Source organism: Onthophagus taurus, chromosome 7, assembly GCF_036711975.1.
Source record: "Onthophagus taurus isolate NC chromosome 7, IU_Otau_3.0, whole genome shotgun sequence".
Lineage (NCBI taxonomy): Eukaryota > Metazoa > Arthropoda > Insecta > Coleoptera > Scarabaeidae > Onthophagus > Onthophagus taurus.
Window position 1 is genome coordinate 28,568,166 of NC_091972.1, and position 22,919 is coordinate 28,591,084.

Consider the following 22,919-nt stretch of genomic DNA (forward strand, 5'->3'; position numbering starts at 1 on the left):
CATACTATGTCGAACGCTTTGGCAACGTCGAAAAACACAGCACAAGTGCTTTGATTACGATTGAAGCCATCGGTTATGTGTTCGACAAGTCGCAGTACCTGGTGTACGGTCGAATGTTTGGGTCGGAAACCAAACTGTAGAGGACTGACGAACGCATTCACTCATGGAGGTATTTATATCCGAAATCGGAAATTACATTAAAAGTACTTACGATAAGATAAGTTTCGACTATACAGGTCTGTACGATAAATTTCCGTTCAGTAAATGTACCGTGTACGATATGTAAATGTACACGGTACATTTCCTATTTTGCTACGTACACGTTCCTACGATATAAGTTTGAAATTAAAATGGATCTAAATACATTTTCAGTTCAATTTACCTTCTCACAAATTTAATCTTAAATGTTTTTTGCCTCATTTGATAGCTACAAGTTTTATCAGCACTTAAAACGCGTTTTTTAGTTTTATATGTGGCCTGGTCTATGAAAAGGGACCTAAATCGAAATCAAGTTTACGAGTAAACACCTTAAAATATTATTATCATTGTAATGTACTAGGTTACTAAATGATCGCCGTAATTTAGTAGGTTTGTTGTATAATTATTAGTAGTGAAGTGAAGAATGTTGTCAGAAAATGGATTAAAAACACTGGGTGAACAATATTTTAGTGAAAATGACTATCCAGAAGACCATACCAAGGATTCCAATTCAATTAGTTCAGATAAAAGTTATGCAACAGATTTTTTGAAAACAAGAGACGTGTCTCTTGAAGATAAAGAAGAGCAGGAAAAGATTACTCAGTTTTTTAAAAAATCTTGTTGCAACCGGAAATGCAATTTTGTAATACCACGAGATATGATACTGAAATCAAGAAATAACTTTATAGATTTAGAGAAAGATCAACAGGATTTGATAATATTGAGTAAAATTGAATCAGGTAAAACATGTGATGCCTTGGATGATGCTTATGCAAAAATCTCAGGACGGAAAAAATACGAAAACCGAAAAGAAACGTTACGAACGAAGAGTAACATTGTTTACACTTATTACAAGTTACCTATTTGTCGTCAGTTATTTCTGTTTATATACGCCTGTGGATTGAAACGTTATAAAGCTTTACTACGACACTTCGATGTCAACGGTATCATAGTAAGAAAACATGGTAAAATCAACAAGCCATCTTCCAATTCAAAAGCAATACAACCATCTGAAATTACTAAGATAGTAGAATTCATTAACTCTATTGCTGAACGTTTAGCCTTTCCACTGCCTGGAAGACTTAGGAAATTTAAAGACTATGGGGTTATGAAGCTACCATCAAGCGAAAATATGTCGTCAATTTATAGGATGTATATTTCTTCACTTAGTCCGGACGAACGAAGAATAAGTAATAGGTCATTCCGACGAGTTTGGAATAAATACATACCATATGTAACAGTAATGAAACCGGCCGATGATATTTGCGATTTTTGTAGAGGTATGTTCGAATTATTGTAATTATTGTATTCAATTTTTCATAATCATTTACGGACAAAAAATTGAATAATATCTATAAGTAAAACTTTATAACTAGAACTACCACTAGCACTATCACTAGAACTAACACAAGATCTAGAATTAGAAACTTCGATTGCCATGCATCTTTTAAAAAAGGGTTTGATGTTTCGGAGGCCATCTTGCAACCTTCTACTTCGTCGCATATCCTTTTTGCTTGCAGGAATAAAGTTTGGATTACTAACCTCTTCTGTTGTTGACGGTGATGGGACAAAGCCTGTAGGCACCCGTTCTGACCATTTGATCAAATATACCATGGAAACGGAAGCTGCAAACAGTTACCTTTCCTGGATATATTGGTCACTAGGAAGACAGATGAGATACAGAACAGAAGACATACACGAACAGGTATCTACAAGCTTCGTCCCATCACTACATCACTACAACTTTGGCTGTCAAAATGTCTAGTTGATTGCTGTGACCATAGTTTTTCTAGTTTCAATCTGGAACAGCTATTATTTTTGCTAGAACAACTCTACAAACCGCACTTTACTCTTTGAAAATTGAACGTTGTGGAGGTTTTCAGTCAGTAATTTTTGCGTCAGCGGTTTTAAATTATACAATAACAATTAAATAACAATAACTCTCTAAAAATCTAAAATAACTCAAATTTTGCTGATTGAAATTTTGCTCTCTAACTTGTTCTTGTTGTTCTAGTTACTTAAACTGTTTAATCACTGCGGCTTTAGCTTCAGAACAGCTTCAGAACAGCTGTTATTTTCACTAGAAAAACCATAAATTTGAGCTGTTCTGATATCGGACAGATTTTGTTGAATCAGTGAACCTAACCTTTAATATAATAATAGTTTTAAAAAATTAATTGACCATCCCAATTTTCTAAAAATTTTTTAAAAAGTTTGGCATTCTGTTGTTTTTTAGTCAATTAGAAGCGAAAATTTGGCATATTGACAAAAATAAACATCATTTTAAACACATAATAATATAATAATAATAACTTTGATAATTGTAAAACTAACTACTACTAATTGGTCTAAGGAAATTAGAATCGAGCTGTTAAAAGTTTTTTTAATTCCTCCTTAAATACTAAAATTACCGTCCATCACGTTCCATTCATTGCTGGAGCCTCTCTTGCGAGGAAAAAACTGCGCATTCAATTTCGGTCCTTGGTGGGTTGTGAATGGCATTCCAAATCCTATTTTCCATGTCTTGTCTGGTTGTAGGTTGAATTTGAACAAGTTAATTCCATCGTTGTTGGGTTTAGATGGTCTTTCATATTTATAGCAAAATGTGCTGGACAACCGGCCAGTTGTAAGAACAAATTTTGTCGTATTTCCAATGGCACATCTTCTAACAAAATCGGTAATTGATTGACCAACTGATTAAAACCATTGAATTTTCTCATTAAATCATCTTTCACCGATATTTTAAGTTAGGAACAAGATCTCGAGGCACGGTTTTCACTAGCTTGTTTAGCTTCATTTTGCAATTTTTTGTAATAAATCAATTTCTATTGTAATATCGAAAAAGCTCTCTAGTGGCGATATACCAAATTACAATCACTACAAATAAGGTAGGGTTTGTATTCCAAGAAAAGCTCTTTTCAACGATACCAAGTTTATATTTGTTTACAAACATTTTCGAACACCCCCACAACTTTATTTTTAGAGATAGGGCAAAAAGTGTTTTAACAAAAAACTATAACTTTAAAAGGCTAGTTTTTGTTATAGGCCTTTTTTGTTATGTTAATCCAGTGGAATTCCGCGAAACACCACCTTTTTTAACCCTTCGTATATGAGGTGGGGTATCATGCACCCCAGAATGTCAGCATTTTCAATGAAACAAATGAGTTTCTACAATCATCACGATACTTTACATTATTGAGGACGCGGACTGCACGTCGCTGCAGTCTGAAGACACGATCAACGATTAGGAAGAGGGAAAAATATGGAATCCTTAATGACTGCCGCGACATATTCTTACTCAAAGCCCGCAGAAAATAAACGCTACCACTGAGCTTCTCACAAACCGCGTTCGTGTGTTGCTCCCAAGTCAACGAAGAATCAAGATAAACCCCCAATAATCTTATACTACTCGGATTAACATTAAACTGCTTTCGTAGTGTGAACGTTGATAAAACTGTTTTATCTTTATTCAGGCTCAATTTATTCATTGCAAACCATAGCTCAGCATTAGTCTTCGATGAATCAGCCAAATCACAAGCAGTCTGGGAATCCTTGCTTTTACTGATTAAAGTGGTGTCGTCTGCATACATGATTACGGACGCACCGTGTATGCTGTTAGCTAAATCATTGACGTAAATTAAGAAAAGAAGAGGTCCCAGGATTGCATACTACATAACGCTGGACGAAGCAGAACCAGAAAGGTGCTGTAAAAGCAAACGGTTCATAACTAAAGTTATGTTTATGGCTGCATCTTCCATACCACGGTATGACAGTGCTAAAAAAACAGTATTTCAACGGTAAAATAGCACTTTGGCCTTTTGTTTATAAAGAACCTGCAAAAAGAAACAGCAAGAACCGGGTAAGAGGAAAAATGGTGACCAAAAACATCGAGTCTATTAACGCAGCAGAATGCAAAAAGATGATTATCGATAAGGTTGTACCAGCCATTAGATCCAAGTTGATTGGTTCCAAATTGATGATAATGGATCAAGATAACATAATTTATAAGCAATTTCTCAATTTCTTATGCACAAGCCAGTAAATTCCACAATATCAAAATTGACAATCATCTACATTAATTCTGTTATGACTAAAAAAACTAAAGGTGATAGAGAAAAACGTTTCCTATAAAAATTGATGATAAAGGATTAAGATAACATAATTCATAACCAATGCCACCATAGCTAACACCATTTCTTATGTACAAACCAAGAAATCCCAAAATATCAAAATTGACAATCATCTACATTAAATTCTGTTATGATTAAAAAACTGAAAGTAATAGAGAAAAACATTTCTCATAAAAATTGATGATAATGAACCAAGATAACATAATTCATAACCAATGCTATCACAGATATCACTATTTCTTAGGTTTAAGCCAGGAATTCTCAAAATATCAAAATTAACAATCATCTGCGTTAAATTCTGTTATAAGTAGAAAATTAGAGGTGATAGAGAAAAACGTTTCTCATAAGAATCAATGATAATGAAGCAAGATAACATAATCCATAGTCAATGCCACCATAGATATCACCATTTCTTAGGTTCAAGCCAGGAATTCTCAAAATATCAAAATTGACAATCATCTGCGTTAAATTCTGTTATAAGTAGAAAATTAAAGGTGATAGAGAAAAACGTTTCCCATAAAAATCAGTGATAATGAATCAAGATAACATTATTCATAACCAATACTACCTTAGATATTACCATTTCTTAGGTTCAAGCCAGGAATTCTCAAAATATCAAAATTGACAATCATCTGCGTTAAATTCTGTTATAAGTAGAAAATTAAAGATGATAGAGAAAAATGTTTCCCATAAAAATTAATGATAATGAATCAAGATAACATTATTCATAACCAATGCTACCTTAGATATTACTATTTCTTAGGTTCAAGCCAGGAATTCTCAAAATATCAAAATTGACAATCATCTGCGTTAAATTCTGTTATAAGTAGAAAATTAAAGGTGATAGAGAAAAATGTTTCCCATAAAAATTAATGATAATGAATCAAGATAACATTATTCATTACCTTAGATATTACTATTTCTTAGGTTCAAGTCAGAAATTCTCAAAATATCAAAATCGCCACAAACTATGAATGAATTAATAGATTGTGTTAAAAGTGCCTTCGACGCATTAACTAAAGCAAAGTTAAATAACGTATTCTCGACACTATAAAAGTGCATGGAGTCAACCATGATGGCCTGCCAACCAGCAGGCAACAACTACAAAATTGAATAAATTTGAATCTGAGCATGCTGCAGAAAAACTTTTCGAACGAAAGTTGTAGCAAATTGTATTCTTAACAAAATTACACTCTCTTACGCTTTTGCTCTCAGACGCATAGATATCGAGAAAAATATGAAAACTCATGAATAAACAAAAGCTTCACCATGAAGGGCGTTTACATTGAACCAGCTGAATTGTGTTGAAATGTGTAAAATTTTCATTAAATTAAGTTACAAACTGATTTACTATACAATAACAAATACAATAAAGCAGTTTCCAAAGTTTTGTATACCATAATTTAAGACAAATTGTAAAGAGAAATGTATACCATAATTTGAAACAGTGGGACCGTGTATATGAGTTGTTCTATTAAATGATGAGCAATGATTATAATTTAGAAACTTAAGGAAACCACACTCAGTTAATTTCAGCCAAGATTCCGTTAAACAGAGAATATCAAACTCCTTGTCAGCGAGGAAAGCCTCCAGAACGCTCAGCTTATTACTCAGGCACTGTATATTGGTGTAGAAAACATTTGACACGGCAGACTTCGCTTTTGTGTTCCTAAAAAAGAACGATTTTGATATGTATTAACCTCCCTATTCGCATTTGGCTTCTTTATCCGCTTGAAGGAACCAAGATTGCTACATAAGATATGATTACAAATATGATCGAATAGTTTACACTTTCCTAGCCTGTTATAATAAAGACCATGTTTCGTCTGACAGTTTGCCAGATAAGTTTCAACAACTTTACAACAATCATACAATTTATGAAACATATATTCATTAAAATTGTTTATTGTGTTGTTTAACATAGCTTTATGTGGCCAATAAGATACATTTACGTAGATTAAGTTTATTACAGATGCAATCTTTTGCATCTTTTCAACAATACCAGGACTTATGGATTTATTACAAAGTACATTATTGATTCCGCCGATTACTATAACGAAATCATTACTTATAACTACGAAGGCTTTCACGGCCGATATTAATTAAACTAAAACTAGAACTAACACTAGCACTATCACAAGAACTAACACTAGGCCTAGAATCTTTCGGGTTAAGCCGTGCGTTTTTTGAAAAAATGTTTGACGTTTCGTATGCCATGTTGTAACCTTCTTCAGAAACAAGTTCGAAGTGACGAATTCGTTTAAAATTTGACAATAAATATATGAAAAGGTAATTAATAACTAATTAGTGTGTAATTGTCAACTAAGTTGTTTTGTCAAATCCGGGTGGAGAAGGCTTCGTTGAGTTTACCAACATCTTCCATGTGCGGCTGAGTTCCCAGCCATCTTCTCTATTCATGTTATTCCCATGTCGATGAATCTCTATCGCCTCTTTCATCAATCTTTGGAAGTAATGTCCGTTTCTTGCTAGCACTTTGGTTTTTTCGAACTCTATGCTGTGTCCTCCTTTGTGGCAATGCTCTGCGATTGCAGATTATTGGATCTTCCTTAGTCGGACGTCTCTTTCGTGTTCCTTGATGCGGCACTCGATGTTACGTCCAGTTTGGCCAACGTAATATTTCCCGCAACTGCAAAATAGCCGGTAGACTCCCGCTCCTTTTAATGGGGTTAGTTTGTCTTTGGCTATTGGAAGAGCGTTTTGTATTTTGCTGACCGTACCGTATTGTACCACGATATCATTCTTCTTCAGACGCCTCGCAATTCGCTCCGTCACACCTGAAACATAAGGAAGGCAGATAAAACCGGCTGGTGTCGTACTTACCGAGTCATCCTTCTGTTTGTGTGGTTTGGTGGCTCGTCGGATATCTCTCATCGTGTAGCCGTTCTTCTGCAGCACATCTTTCTTCTTTTCTTAGGTTCTTTTTATCGCATATCCTCTCTGCTCGCTGGAATAAGGCTTGAATCACGGACTTCTTCTGTTGTGGATGGTGGTGGGATGAAGCCTGCAGGTACCTATTCGTATGTGTCTTCTTTCGATATACTCCCAGTTCCATGCCCCTATCTGTCTTCCTAGTGACTAACACATCCAGAAATGGCAACTGTTTTGCATTTTCTGTTTCCATGGTAAATTTTATCATGGGGTGCTGTGAATTGAGGTGCTTTAGAAATTCCTGGAGTTGTTCTTTTCTATGTTGCCAGATCACGAAAGTGTCATCGACGTAACGGAGCCATTGCTTCGGTTTCCAAGGACTCTTCTTTAGCGCTTTCTCTTCAAACATCTCCATATAAAAATTGGCTATCACAGGAGACAGAGGTGATCCCATGGCTGCTCCTTCGCATTGCTCGTAGAATTCCCCCTTCCAGCTGAAATATGTCGACGATAGGTAGTATTCCACTAGTCCTGGGACATACTTGGGCAAACCTTCCGGGATGAGTTTCTGGCGAAGACCATCCACGACATCCTTGCCATCATATCCTGAGGGTCTAGCTTCATACTCCTAATTGATTCTACAAAATGTGTGGAATCTCTGACATATGACTCTGTTTTACCTGTAAAAGGAGACAGAACCTTGGAAAGGTGTTTTGCTAGTTGATAGGTGGGAGAATTTATGGCACTGACAATAGGGCGTAGTGGGACGTCTGGTTTATGGATGTTGGGTAATCCATATATCCTTGGTGGTACTGGAGCCTGTACGAATAAGCTTTTCTGTTGATCTGCTGGGATTTCTGTGGATTTTAGCAGTTCTTTCATCTTCCTTACTATCTTCTCGGTTGGGTCCTTTTTTATTTTCTTATAGGTGGCTGGGTCCAACAGGCTCTTGATCTTCTCGTCGTATTCCTTTCTGTCCATAACCACGGTGGCATTCCCCTTGTCCGCTGGTAGGATGATAATGTCTGGTTTTTCCCTTATCGTTCGTAGTGCTCTTCTTTCGTTCATTGTTAAGTTTGATTTTGGTGGCTTTACTGTTTTAAGCACTCTCGCTATGTCTTGACGAATTTCCTCTGCTTTCACTGCACGTATTCTGCGAATAGCCGCTTCCACTTCACATATAATTTCTTCTTTGGGAACCCTCTTTGGAGCGACTGCATAATTTAAGCCTTTGGCGAGTACTTTAGTTTCCTCCTCTGTTAATGGGACGCTTGATCGGTTGATAACGACTGTTTCAATTGGCAAATCGTTGTTTTTCCTCTTGTGGGTGCGGCAGTCTAACGATTCGAATTTCTTAATCTGCTTATCCCGACATCTTTGGAAATCACGTTCAGATAGAATGATATTGTGGTACGATACGGTACGGTCAGCAAAATACAAAACGCTCTTCCGATAGCCAAAGACAAACTAACGTAACATCGAGTGCCGCATCAAGGAACACGAAAGAGACGTCCGACTAAGGAAGATCCAACAATCTGCAGTCGCAGAGCATTTCCACAAAGGAGGACACAGCATAGAGTTCGAAAAAACCAAAGTGCTAGCAAAGATTCCAAAGATTGACGAGAGAGGCGATAGAGATTCATCGACCCGGATTTGACAAAACAACTTAGTTGACAATTACACACTAATTAGTTATTAATTACCTTATCATGTATTTATTGTGAAATTTTAAACGAAACGTCAAACATTTTTTCAAAAAACGCCCGGCTTAACCCGAAAGATTCTAGGACTAGTGTTAGTTCCTGTGATAGTGCTAGTGTTAGTTTTAGTTTAAATATCATTACTTATTTGGCCACCCTGTACATATACTTAACCCGTAAGTTTCTAGGTCTCGTGTTAGTTCTAGTGATAATGCTAGTTTTAATAATAATATCTGTTGAATCAATTATCGTTGTTTGTATAGGTAATTCGCTGAAAATTTTGCAATTAAGAAATTGTCGTGAGGAAGTACGTGAAGAGAAGGTATCTGTGTTTCTAAACCATCTCCAAAAGGCCAGGAATCAAAGAACGTATTACCAAACCTTTTGTAGAAATAATGTTAATACAGTAAAAGTAGTATCATTCGACTTTGCACAAACGGTTCATTATCCCACGAGTCCGCAACAGCCAAGAAACGCTTTCTTTAAAAAAACTAGGAAATGCGCTGTATTTGGTATTGCAAATGAAAAAGAAAAGTTGCAGGTACGTGATATATAATAATTATTGCAAAATGCGTTGTAAATAAATTTGTATTAACTTTTTAGTTTAATTATTTGATCGATGAGAAAGACTCCATTGGAAAAGGTCCGAACTGTGTTGTAAGCATACTTCATCATTATCTTAAGACATCCAGTAATACTGAAACTCTAGTGTTATTTAGCGATAATTGTGTGGGTCAGAATAAAAATAATGTGGTTATAGGATATCTAATGTGGAGAGTAGCCAAGGGACTTCAGAAAGCTATTTTATTTAATTTTCTTCTAACAGGTCACACAAAATTTACACCCGATAGGTTTTTCGGCATATTCAAAGCAAAATACGCTGTTAGTAATATCGACACTCACGACGACTTAATGAAATGTGTTGTTGCCTCGTCCCCATCTGGTCACAATAAAGCTGTCTCCGCTGAAAATGTAACATGGTACGACTGGGCTAATTATTTGCAACAATTCTACAAACCATTGATTGGAATAACGCAATATCATCACTTCATTATCTCTTCGAATTCTGTGAAAGTAAGACAGTTTGCAGACAGCGAGGAAACCATCGAATTCAAACTTTTACAGCAGCCTGTTAATGATCTCATGCCAAACATTATAAAACCAGTGGGATTGTCTTTGGAGCGCCAATGGTACATGTATAATAACCTACGAGAATTAGTTTCCGATATCGCTAAAGTGGACGATGTAGCTCCACTGCCGAAACAAATGTTGGCTAAGAAAGATGAAAAAGAGAATGACACCTCTGAATTATTATCAAGGAATAAGCAGGAAACGATGGCTTCAATGCAAGATGATAAATTGTTGAACAGGAAGAGGACGAATATAAGTAAAGATTGTGTTCACCCCGATCTGTTATGTTCACAATCGAAGAAAAAGAAGACGGATGGTCACATTAACCATTAAAAATAATTGTGTATTTAACTTTTTATCTATGTACTATATAAGATAGCCAACTTAATATACAGGCATCGCGACAGCGGTAAAACGTAAAATACGAAAAACAAGAAAAAAAGAAAAGGGAAAAATGAAGATTTACCACAAATGGGTTCCAAAAACAACCTAGCATCGATTGGTCCAAATTTTAACAAAAATTTATAATATTCATTTCTTAAATATAATAAAAACTCAATTCTTGCACTTTTCTCAATAGATTTTACTTTTATTTTTAAGTTCTATTGGTTTCGATTTTGATCAAATCATCCGTCAATTTAAATTTATAAACACTGAATTCAATAAAAATAGCTTCATTTCGTTATCGTGTTAAATGTTACAAATATGAAACTTAAATAATTTTCTCTGGGTGTTAAAAACTTTAAAATTAATTTCGATTTAACTGCTGTTATTAGTTTCAGACGTCATGACCTAGCTGAAATGATGACACCATGGCTATTTGGATTTTTCATTGTCAATAAGTGAGACGAAGCTTTAGTTTATCGTTTGTTTCATTCATGATTTAATTTTATTATTTTTAATTTAATTGGAAAATTTGTATTATAAAGAATAAAAATTATTGATGGCACAAAGTACACAAAGATAAACATAGAGGTAAAGATGACGATGTTTTTATATGCAATGTGCATGAAGGCTATGAAATGAAACATGCAAATTTGGTACGCTAAAAGTTGAACTAATAAAAAATGTATCAGAGATCAAAGAAACTCTCAGGTTGAAACTTTGAAAAATAACATACGTTGGTTGTATTATCATTAACCGTAGTCGTTTTCTTGTACCCAATTTTTCTATGTTGAAATTCTTCAGCCTTGCCTAATTGTTTCAAAATACGATAAAATGAAGTACAGGGTGGGATGTTTCTGTCTGGAAACCTTTCTTCGTATAAATTTCAGGCAACATTGATATCTCTGGCTACTTCTCCATAGTGATTCGCATGAGACCAACGAGACGAGATTTTGGTAAAGTCTTGTCTCGTTTCGCGGATGAACTAATAAGTCTTGTATCAAGTCTCGTCTCGCAACCTCTAGTCTCGTCTCGTCTCGCTTCTCGTACGAGAGTCTCATAAAAGTATCGAAGTCTCGTCATGCATAATCTTATTGATTCAGTGCAATAAGGAATACTTAAATACTTGCTATAATGTAAGAGTCGGAAGAGAGAATTACACTTGTTGAAAGATAACATAATTTATTTGTAAGTAATATATCTAAACAAAATAAAAACTTAACATTATTTTAAAAATGAAATAAGTAAAAAAACAGCCCTCAGCCCTCTCGGTCGCAAATGATTTTGTTTTTTACCCAATCATTTAGGCATAACAAACATCGTGCAGATTTATTATTAAGCCGATTTCGATGTTTTCTTATAGTTAACGCAGCACGTGAGAATAGTCTTTCCGCCGGGACTGAAGTAGCCGGTATGCTTAAGAGGTCTGGTGCCATTAAACTTAGAATAGGAAATTCAGAAGCATGAATTTTCCACCATTGTAGTATATCTGTGTCTTTATTACACCGAGCCATAGAATAATATTTTTGAAGCTCCTGCATCCATTCTCCTTCGGAAGGCGTAAGATTTACTGCATACAAAGCATCAAAATCAATTACAAAATCCGACTTTTCCGCTCTAGAATCTTCTCGTTCCTCCAATGCCGTTGCTTTCGTACGTTGTCCTTCTGATTGATGGAAATAGGCTTTATAAACATCTTCAAATTTCTGAATCGAAGTCTTTTTTAATTCTTGGCCCCATCTTGTTATATCAAAAACTTCTATCTTATGCCGCGGATCGAGAATTAAAACTGCAGCATATATCCAATTAGTTTTACGATAATGCTTTAATATTTTGTCTCTCGCAGCCTGAAAACTAACAATAAGCTGCTCTTCGACAGCGTTTCGATCTGCTTTTCGGTCCCATGCAAATATTTTGCTCTCAATATTATCAATTAGTATATTGATATATACAACAACCATAGGTAATGTGACGTACTTCTCTCCTCCGAGTTTCTTGGAAAGTATTTGAAAGTTTGTTAGTAATTTATGCACTTCTTCTAGCAGTATCCATTCTTTGTCCTCAAGAGCATATGGTTTTAAATCACCAACATTTTGACACAATACACCAAGTCCATGTCTACCTTCAAGAGCTACTTTCAACATATCATCACTGGAATTCCAGCGTGTAGGCACATCCAACACAGGTGTCAATTGGCGAGAATTACCAGTTGCTTCACATGCACTTCGAAACTTAATTAAAAGTTGCTCTGATCGTTTAATTTTCGAAAAGATAGAACGTATTTTACATAGTGCATTAGAATTATCTTCAATTTCCTCAACTTCTTCATCGACACTATCGTCACTCAATTCTTCATTTGCTTCAGAATTTAATTTCAAAAAATTAAACAAATCTTGCACGGACAGATTAATTATATGTCCAAAACATCGAAAATGGCAGTCCTCTACATTTAAATCGGGAATAAGTTCATGAAGTTCCTTAATAAAAGATGTATTTGCTGAGGCATTATCCATTGTTATTCCTTGAAGTTTGTGGATTAAGCCTTTAGCGTTAAGACATTTGAAAAACGTAAGAGCGATGTCTTTTCCTGTATGTTTCCCATGGGCAGGAACAAAATCTAGAGCGATAGATTTTCAATTCCCAATTGTCATCTATAAAATGTGTTGTAATTCTATAATAAGATCTGCCGCTGATAGAGGTCCAGCCGTCTATAGTAATAATTTCGAAGAATTTTCTACCAACATGTCAGTCATTTTCTTATTTAGACAGTCGAATCGTAACATTGCCAATCTTCTCAATTTATCTTTTTTTGGAAAATCCTCTCCAGATATTTCCTTAAAAAAATTCTGAGTGTCTTCGTCATTGAAGAAATTAAAAGGTAAATATTTTTTTGCCATCCAATCAACAATCAACGAATCAAAATTATCCTTTTTTGTTTTCACTGATGTGCTCTGAAAATAATAATAAAGAATGCGACAAAATCTTATAACACGGACTAAAGGTAAAAAATAGCTATTTATCTAACTACTTGGGAAATGACGAATGACACAATTTGTGTAATGCAATCTGCAATACATAATTGATGCATGAATAGTTTTATTTCCTACACTCTATTTTCTGCTCTTTAGTGTAGTGGTAGTCGTTTGGAAACCTTTTGGAAAACTTATTGATTTCAATATTTAAAACACAAATATGCGATAAATAAAAATATGGGCATCGATGGTATGCAGTGTGTCCTCTTAAGTTATGCATATGGAAACTTTTTTATTGTTCATTTTATGAAAAAAAAGTTACTTTTCATTAATTTCTTTTGCTCGATGTATAAAATAAATACAATTTATATTGGAAAAATTCCATTTTTTTGTACAAGATGCACAAAAATGTAGATATGCAAAATTAAAATTTTTTTAATCAAACTGCCAAAAATTTTATTCGGCTTTTCGTATTATTTTTCTAAATTTTTCATTTTTGTATTTTAAAAAATTGCCTACAAAATTTATACTGAACCTGACAATCACACAATCAGGCAAGAAATCCAAGAATTATGTAGCGTTAAAATAATTAAATTATAAAATTACCTAATAGCTTACCTTCCTTTGCGGTTTCACAGCAAACATTTCGGAAATAGTAAGTCTAGAAGTACTTGCTTCCGCCAGTTGTTTTTCTTCTTCTGGATATATTTCAAAATATGCTTTTGGATGTTTACTGCGTAGGTGTTTTCTTATACCGGTAGTATTGCCCCGTGCCATTTCAATTTCCTTCGAATTTATACATATTCTGCACCTGGCTATTTTATCTCGATTTGTCCCTTTCAATTCAATGTTAAAATACGTATCGAATTTGCTTTTGTGAGAGTCGTTTAGTGTTTGTATGCGAGACGAAGAGCGACTGGTACTTAACGAAGATGACAATTCACTTTCAGTTACATTATCACTTAAACTAACATTGTCTGGCATGTAAATATCCTCACTTTCACTAGAAAAATCACAGGAATTTGATTCATCTTCTAAAGCCAAAAGTTCGCTTCTCTTCCTCTTGTATCTGTTCATTGTGAATTAACTTGCCACAATTCCGCCCGCTTAAAAATTCGAATAACTACTATCCACACACCGTACAACGAATAATCAAACTGAGAAGAAATTTGACTCCTAAAGTAAACATTAGTTGGGTTCCTTGGGCGGTCCCAGGCGCCACAACACCAGTTAAAGGTAAAGCTTTTATTTTTGTTTCGTAATATCTTTATTTATTTAGACACGATAGAACACATGCATATCGCAAAATTTATGGCAGTCGGAATACGGTTCAAAGCCGGTGGCGGCAGCGTGCTTCGGATAGACAAAGCGAAGCAAAGTAAACAAAGTGAAGACGATGACCGTCAACCGATAACGCCAATAGTGGTTTTTAAAAACAATTCTTGGTATTATATAATGAATAATTAGTAGTGAATACAATATTTTCAATAAAAAGAATTGTTTTATACTTTTTAATTCATTTTGAAAATATTATTAAAACGTGTTCTTTTAAAAAGTTTTTTTTTATTTACCGTAGTTTCTCGAATCTTATCCGCACCTCGATTTTAAAAATGTACTTTTGGTAAAAAAAGTTGGTTTATCAATGTAATCCACATCCGATTGTAATCCACATTTGATTTTAGAGCATATAAAATTTGTAAAAAGGGTGCGGATTAGATTCGAGAAAATACGGTATATTTTTATTAGGTTTTCAAGTCCGCACGTAGAAATATTTACCTGCGAGACTCTCGTACGAGACGCAAGACTTCATGCACGAGACTCGAGACGAGACCAATGAAAGTCTCGTCTTGTCTCGTCCGAGTTAGTCCGAGTATCGTCTCGAGTCTCATCTCGAAAACGAGGCGAGACCATGCGAGACTCTCGAAAACGAGACTCTCGTGCGAACCACTAATGAAAACATGAGAAATATGCTGTTCTTACTACTTCAGGTTGGGTACACTTCACCAATCTTCGCACCATAAAAACTGCACTCGCGAGTCTTCTACAAAGGGCACTCACATGGTCATCCCAGGTGATTATTTATTTTTATCTGGTGGGCGCTGGTTAACAACAAAATCTCGGTTTTACGTTTCCATAAACTTTATTATTAATTACACTTAAACTATACATATAAATTGCGATTAGTTATATAGGGAGCCTTGCTCCGCGTGTATTGAAGGGGTACTGTTTCGGTGGGTGTTAAATCGAAGACTGAATAACTGATACGAGTTGAGCTCGCAGGCTCCTTCTTTATTTTAGGTCATAACTAAAAACCCTTACCTAAACACCGAAATATACACCCCAACGCATTCCCACACTTCACTCGACCCAATAAATAATGCGATAAAAAACCCTAATCTTGCGACTCGAGACACTTCAAATCTAGACTAAACAAATGAGGCGATACAAATAAATCCAATATAAATGAACTAATATAATATAAACCTATCAAATCTAATATAAATTAACCAATATAATATAAAATCTAACACCAGGTGAGACGATTGTTCAACTTCAAGCCAAGAAAGTTCACCACGTTATCGTTTCCTTTCGTGAGAAAGTTAATTTTTTGATTCTTTTTTTCATTGAGGATGAGCTTGCTCGCTCGCAACCAATCAGACGCGTCTTCTAAGACATCGTTAGTTCTCAATTGTGTTTCTTCTCTCGTTTTCCCTTTTACTACGAACGACGTATCATCCGCATATAGATACGTTTCTGAGTTTTTTATGTTTCGAGGAAGATCGTTCATATACAGTATAAATAAGATCGGTCCCAGGATTGATCCTTGGGGTACACCGTATCTATTGTTTTTCACATCGGATATTGAACCATTCCAAGCGACATATTGTGTTCTGTTACTCAGATACGATTTCATTAGACTTAGTGTTGATCCCCGTATGCCGTAAAAGCTTATCCAATAATAGATTATGGTCCACCGTATCAAAAGCTTTGGTGAGGTCGCAACAGGTCATTTCCACGCTTTCTCGATTGTCATGAGCTTCCGTGACATCGCGTATCATTCGGGTAACAGCTGTGATCGTCGATCTTCCGGTCCTGTAACCATGTTGGCTATCGTCAAATATTTTATTTTTTTGCAAGTAGCTGATTAGTCGGCGTTTTATTACTTCTTCGAAGATTTTCGAAAACACTGGAAGGAGGGCAATCGGTCTGTAATGTGAGCAATCGTTGTCATCTCTTTTTTTGTAGATTGGAACGATCCTGGCCTGTTTCATCCTTTCGGGAAAAACTCCCTCTTCAATACATATGTTTAAAACCATACAAAACGGTTCAGAGATTTCACTCGCAACTTTCCTTACAACAGCTGTTGAATGTCCATAGACATCTTCGCTCTTTTTGGGTTTTAAATGGTTAATTATATTTGTTATCTCGTCTTTGGAACAGGGATTAAAGTAAAGACTTTTTGAAAAAATTCTTGCTGTATTCTTTACGTAAACGTTGGAACTCGTCGTTGTCGGATTCAAACCCTTTACCAGTTTTTCAACTTCTTCAGCGTAGTAGTTACTAAAGTTTTGTGCAGTTAAATTCGTTCCTACTTCTTTTTGTGCATGATGATAGGATCGTTCCTTATTAATAACCTCCCACATCTTTTTTTGTTTATTATCGGCCATTAAAATGTTTCTCGTGTAATGTTTTTTCTTTTCGCTCTCTAAGAGATCAAAGTACTTTTGTTTACATTGAGCATATTTGTCATAGGATTCTCTGGACAAATATGCTAGTTACAGAGGCCAGCCACCCCAAAAGATCTAGTGTGTCCTTTTGATTTCTAGTCTCCTTAGACATATAAATTGTTTTAAATTTAGTATTCCGTTTTTTATTATAGGCAAACGGGAAACAATCATCGAAGACTGCACAGAATATATTATGAAAAACATCATACAACTCACCTGCGTTCTCGGATTTTTGGAGAGGCTGCCAATCCACTGTGGAAAGAGCGATTTTAAAAAAGTGAGTGTTCTCATCGTTATAAATTCTTTTTTTAATTTTTTGTGTTTTTTCCTTTTTTAGGTCTTTGTTGGTTATCATCAGTATTTGTCCGTAGTGGTCACCGATGTGAAGCTGCATCGTGGTGTTTCTTTGACAATTGTTATTTAGGTTACAAAATATATTATCAATACAACTACTAGTTTTTCTATTCACTCTAGAGGGTGAGTCAAACGTTTGTTGCAGTCCAAATTCCCTCATCAATTCTAATAGGTCGGCTGTATTGACACTTTCATGCGGAAATTTATATTCAAGTCTCCTGATACTATAAGTTTATAGTTTGGATAATTTTCATCAATGTGAGTTAGGATCTCGTTTAAGGCACTTAGATAGGTATTTATGTCGCCGTCAGGAGACCTATAGATGGACAGGATTATCATCTTCCTGCCTGTTAATTCAACTGCTGACGCCTCAATGTGCTGTTCAATACTTTTAACATACCTCAATTCCTTGTATTTTATACCGGTTCTCAGCAGAATATTTGATTTATCCTCTATCAAAGTATGTAAAAGAAACATATGCATCCCATTTAAAATAACAATGTTGGTTGCCATAGCAACGAAACAAAAAACAATACGAACAAGCAAATATCGCCAAAAAATGCACCACTATTAATAAAGAATCTTATATTTGAAATATTTTACTTTAAAACCACAAATGGCGAAGTTATTGGCTATATTCCACACATTTGACACACCTGTACATCGAATTTGGAGTTTCTATCTTGAAATTTAGACGTCAAAAAAGCCTATACCACAACCGATCTGACACCAGTTATTTATCGATATTTAAGATTTCTTGACAAATTGTTTATTATAGATTGGAGTTTTCTGGTTGGTTGGGTTTATTATAAATTATTTAAATTAATATAAATCTCCAAGAAAATTTGATACGTTTTAGATCACAAGGCGAAGAAGAAACCCGAGATAAAACGTAGAATTGTGAATTTTTTTTTAAATAATTAGGGGTGAAGTTATTTCATTAATAAATTAGTAATCCAATCAGTTTTTTCTACTTGATGTGGATTTTCTTATACCCTTTTTTCTCCCTGATAAAAAATTCCATTGATTGTAACTCAATTCTCATTATTCAATTTTTAATATGATCATACGTGGACGTTTGATGTTTCAGTTCAGTTGCTTACAGAATGTCGCAAACACTCGGTTTTTATCTTATAGAAAAATATTTTCGACTATATTACAGTTGGCCTATTTCGCAAGGAGTACGAGGTTTTGCACCAACAATTCTAATTGGTGTAAATCTGATTTGGAATTGTTATCCATTTCTACAAGAAATTATAAGTAAGTTTTCTAACATTACAGATTAAAGATTAATAAAAATAAGAGATTTATAATCATTTTAGAATGCAAGGAAAATTTTAAAATATTGTTGTTTCACATCGAATTTCTTATGATGGCCGCACTACTTTTATCTGTTAATATTCAATTATGGCGAAATCGACATCGTATGATGGAAATAATTGATTTATTAAGCGATTTTAGTGGTTTCAGTATTTCGAAAAGAGTTGAAATCATTGACAATAACATTCGTATCGCATTAAAAATGATTCATTATGGAGGATTTCTTATTGCGCATTTTGTTACATATTGTATTTTGTTTGAGAGTAATTGTGTTAATTTCAAAAATACTAAATATTGTGAAGTAATTGAATACTATGCTCCGACTCAATTGAAACATTGGGAACTAACTTTAATACTGTTATTTCAAGCATATTCTATAAAAGTTGCCATGAATATCATGTTACTTGCGTTGATTATATATATGTATTCGTTAAAATTATTGGTTATTCGCATAGAAAATATTAAAGAGATGATTGATAATATAAAATTTACAAAAAATAAGAAACGAAATTTTATAACTTTGCAGGCTGTTGTAATGAATCAACAACAAATATTCAAGTATTTGAATCTAATATGTTTTAAATGTTTAGGATATAAGTACATTGTTTTAGAATGTTTCACTTCGCTAAGGATTTCTACACCAGTTTCATTTTACCAACAAAAATATTTATTTTCATTTCTTTGACCGCAGGTACTACTGAATTTATGCTTGTAAGTTTTTATTTCATATATTCAATATAATTCATTCTAATTCTACAATAAGTTAACTTAATATTCTATTTTTAGGGAAAAGATGTAAAGAGTTTTTGTACTATCATACTGAACATCTTAAGCCTATTTGTATACCATACATTTGGACAGCGCTTAACTAACGCGGTATGAATATCTTATTTTATCTATTCGTTATAATTTGTAATATTTTTTTTAAATAGGCCGGTATTGTGGCAGAAGCTGTTTATAACATGAATTGGTACGAAGCTGATATATCAATACGTAAAGACATTTTGATCTTACTTTGCATTAGTCAAAAAGAACTAAAAGTGGAATTACCGATAGTTCGTGATTTATCGCATGCAGCGGCTGCAAATGTATAAGTAATTCAATTATAACAATGTAATAATAATTAAATTGTACATATTTTTTAAGGAATATAGGAATGTATATCTTTTCTTCAGCTGGATATTAACAGTTATGAAACAAAGAAATTTTTGATGCGTGTTTGCGATAAAATGAAATTAAACACAAATCAAACACTTTTAAATGTATTAACTATTCGTCGTTATTTAATTAAATTATTTTAATATATATGTATGAATAAAACCATCGAACGTTGACAACAATTTGTTCTATAAATAATCCCTTGTTGTCTTTTCCAATTTCACTTACATTATTCGTTTAGCGACATCGTTCTCCCACCTTTTCCTTGGCTTTCCTATTGTGCGTTTTCCTTACATTTTACTATTTATTTGTTCTTCTTGGTAGACTATTTTCACACATCCTTACTACATGGCCTGCCTGGTAGTTCTCTTAGTTCTCGGTATATTAATAATAATAATATAGTAATAATAATAATAATGTTTATTGATGATGAGCACAATAGTAATCAACATGGTACAATTCAAAACCAAAAAAAATTAACCTTATTATATAGAGTTTTACAATATACTCAACAAGCACACCATCAAAAAGGGTTGAGTCAATGCAGTCCAAATGGACTGTTATTGTTTTTCATCAACATTTAAAAAAAAACAAAACGAGAGAAAAAAAAATGCATTATAATAAAACGGAAACAAAAACAAAATAATAAAATAAAATTTAAATTTAAAAATTATATGAAACAAAATTCAAAAATTAAATCAAGAAAAGATGTAGTAAATACGATTAATAATATACAGGGTGTTCCGGTGACTCGGGGCATAAAATTAACCTCATATACTAGAGCAAAAATGATGACGATTCATGAAAAAAAATTATTACAAAAGTCTTCAAATGGCCAAGATATGGGCCATCAAAGTTCAGAAATTTTGACACATTTTTCTAAATATTTTCAATGCCATTTATGGTAGAGCGTTGAAATTTGGTACAGGGTAAACAAATATCAAGCAAAATCATTGAACCAATTTTGACTTTGATCGGGCGGCGGCATCCGTGCTATACAAGTGTCCCTAAAATTTGTTTGCTCAAAACTTTTTTGTTCGCTCGTAACCCTACATTTTTTTGTACCATTTAATAGAAAATTTATTTTAGAAACTTTTATCACTCTTTGAACATTTTGATAACATTGACTGTTTTCGAATTATACGCGAAAATGTTAAGCTTTAATTTCAATCGTAACAAACAAAAAAAGGAAACGTACTCCGCAAGATCTGAGTTGACGATGACAATTGAAAAACGAACTGAGCTAATAACCATTATTTGCATAATTTTCTAAGTGCACAAAAATATTAACAAGAACAATAAAATTATAAACAAATAGTAATAAATAAAAAAGAACAAAAAAAATACTAAAGCAGATGGTAAAAAATGTTAAATTAAAACGCACTCTGCGGAGAACACTGATCTCAGTTCGAAATTGATCAAATGAATCGTAACAAACAAAAAAAGGAAACATATTCCGCAAGATCTGAGTTGGCGATGACAATTGAAAAACAAACAGAGCTAATAACTATTATTTGCATAAATTTATAAGTGCAGATTTAGTTAAATCCAGTGTTAATTTATTTTAGTTGAATAAAAGAATGTAATTTCCAAAACAATAAATTTAACAACTTATCGGTGCACCTACTCCTCGTCCAATCCACCGTCCCGGAAAACGTTCCTTCAGAAATGCTTGGACAGCTGTGTGCTATGCGCAGGAGCACCATCATGCATATACCACATTGCTTGCCTTGTGTTTAAAGGACCGTCATCTAAAAAAACATCTAATTCCTCCAAATGTCGCCTGTATATATGTCCATCCAACCTTGATGGCAAGAAAACGGGTTCAATAATTACATCGCCCACAATGCCAGCCCAAACGTTAAGAGAAAATCTCCATTGTGATTTCCAAGTTTTCTTAAATCTTGGATTTTCGTCCGCCCAACTATGTAAATTTCTCAAATTGATGATTCTATCTTTAGAAAAAGTGAATTCATCTGTAAAAAGCACTTTTTCTAAAAACTGATCATCAATTTGGATTTTGTGCTGCATTATTTGGCAATATTGCAGTCGAAGTAGGTAATCAGCCAGTCGAACTTCCTGAACTTTGTAACAATGAAATGGATAAAGCTGTTGCTCGTGAAGAACACGCCAGACAGTTGTTTTTGAAGTTAAAAAATGCCTCGCCATATCCAAAGTACTAACTGTAGTATTTTCTTCTACGTAGTCTAGAATATCTTCTTCTAGTACGGGTGTTCGGACTGAGCTTACGTTACCGTTGTTAGTAAATTTTGGCTTAAACGTCCCATTTTCCCTTAAACTGGTTTCAATCCTTAAAAATGTTTTTCGATTGGGCGCTTTGCGGTTCGGAAATTTCTCCCGATAACGGTTAGCGGATGATACGGCGGTTCCATGACATTCCCCTAATGTCAAAATCATGTCAGTTTATTCACTAAATGTGTAACTCTCCATTTTGTCTCCAATAAAAACTTATCTGACAAAAAACTATCGTTTGTGTTTAAACGACATAAGCAAGTTGACAGCACAATTTGTTTTTTTTAATTGCCATGGCCAACCTTGACATTTTCGAAGATTTTTGTTTTTTAGTGTTACCATTGAAATCGAAGCTTAATATTTTCGCGTATAACTCGAAAACGGTCAATGGTATCAAAATTTTCAAAGAGTAATAAAAGTTTTTAAAATAATTTTTTTATTAAAAAGTATAAAAATAAATGTAGGGTTACAAGCGAACAAAAAAGTTCTGAGCAAACAAATTTTAGGGACACCTGTATAGCATCGTTGTCGCCGCCTGAATTTTATTTTTTTATTTAGAAAAATGTGTTAAAATTTCTGAACTTTGATGGCCCATATCTTGGCCATTTGAAGACTTTTATAATAATTTTCACGAATCGTCATCATTTTTGCTCTAGTATATGAGGTTAATTTTATGCCCAGAGTCACCGGAACACCTGTATA

The 22,919-nt window shown here is 34.1% G+C and overlaps 1 protein-coding gene and 1 long non-coding RNA gene across 2 annotated transcripts; both read left to right on the plus strand.

Moving 5' to 3' along the window:
• On the plus strand, positions 1 to 10,972 carry LOC139430543 (uncharacterized). The gene is made up of 3 exons (XM_071197667.1): positions 1 to 1,478; positions 9,181 to 9,458; positions 9,521 to 10,972. Exons 1-3 carry the CDS (start codon positions 623 to 625, stop codon positions 10,379 to 10,381), a joined length of 1,995 nt encoding a protein of 664 aa, XP_071053768.1. The 5' UTR covers positions 1 to 622; the 3' UTR covers positions 10,382 to 10,972.
• A 3,678-nt stretch (positions 10,973 to 14,650) lies between these two features.
• On the plus strand, positions 14,651 to 17,581 carry LOC111419143 (uncharacterized). Its single transcript, XR_002706904.2, has 3 exons — positions 14,651 to 15,475; positions 17,285 to 17,409; positions 17,470 to 17,581. It is a non-coding gene; the product is annotated as an uncharacterized lncRNA (long non-coding RNA).
• The last annotated feature ends 5,338 nt before the right edge of the window (positions 17,582 to 22,919 follow it).

Coding starts and splice junctions, on each gene's coding strand:
- LOC139430543 (XM_071197667.1), top strand. CDS start 623: ATGTTGTCAGAAAATGGATTAAAAACACTGGGTGAACAATATTTTAGT. Junction 1,479..9,180: donor TATTTGCGATTTTTGTAGAG/GTATGTTCGAAT, acceptor TTGTTTGTATAG/GTAATTCGCTGAAAATTTTG. Junction 9,459..9,520: donor ATGAAAAAGAAAAGTTGCAG/GTACGTGATATA, acceptor TTAACTTTTTAG/TTTAATTATTTGATCGATGA.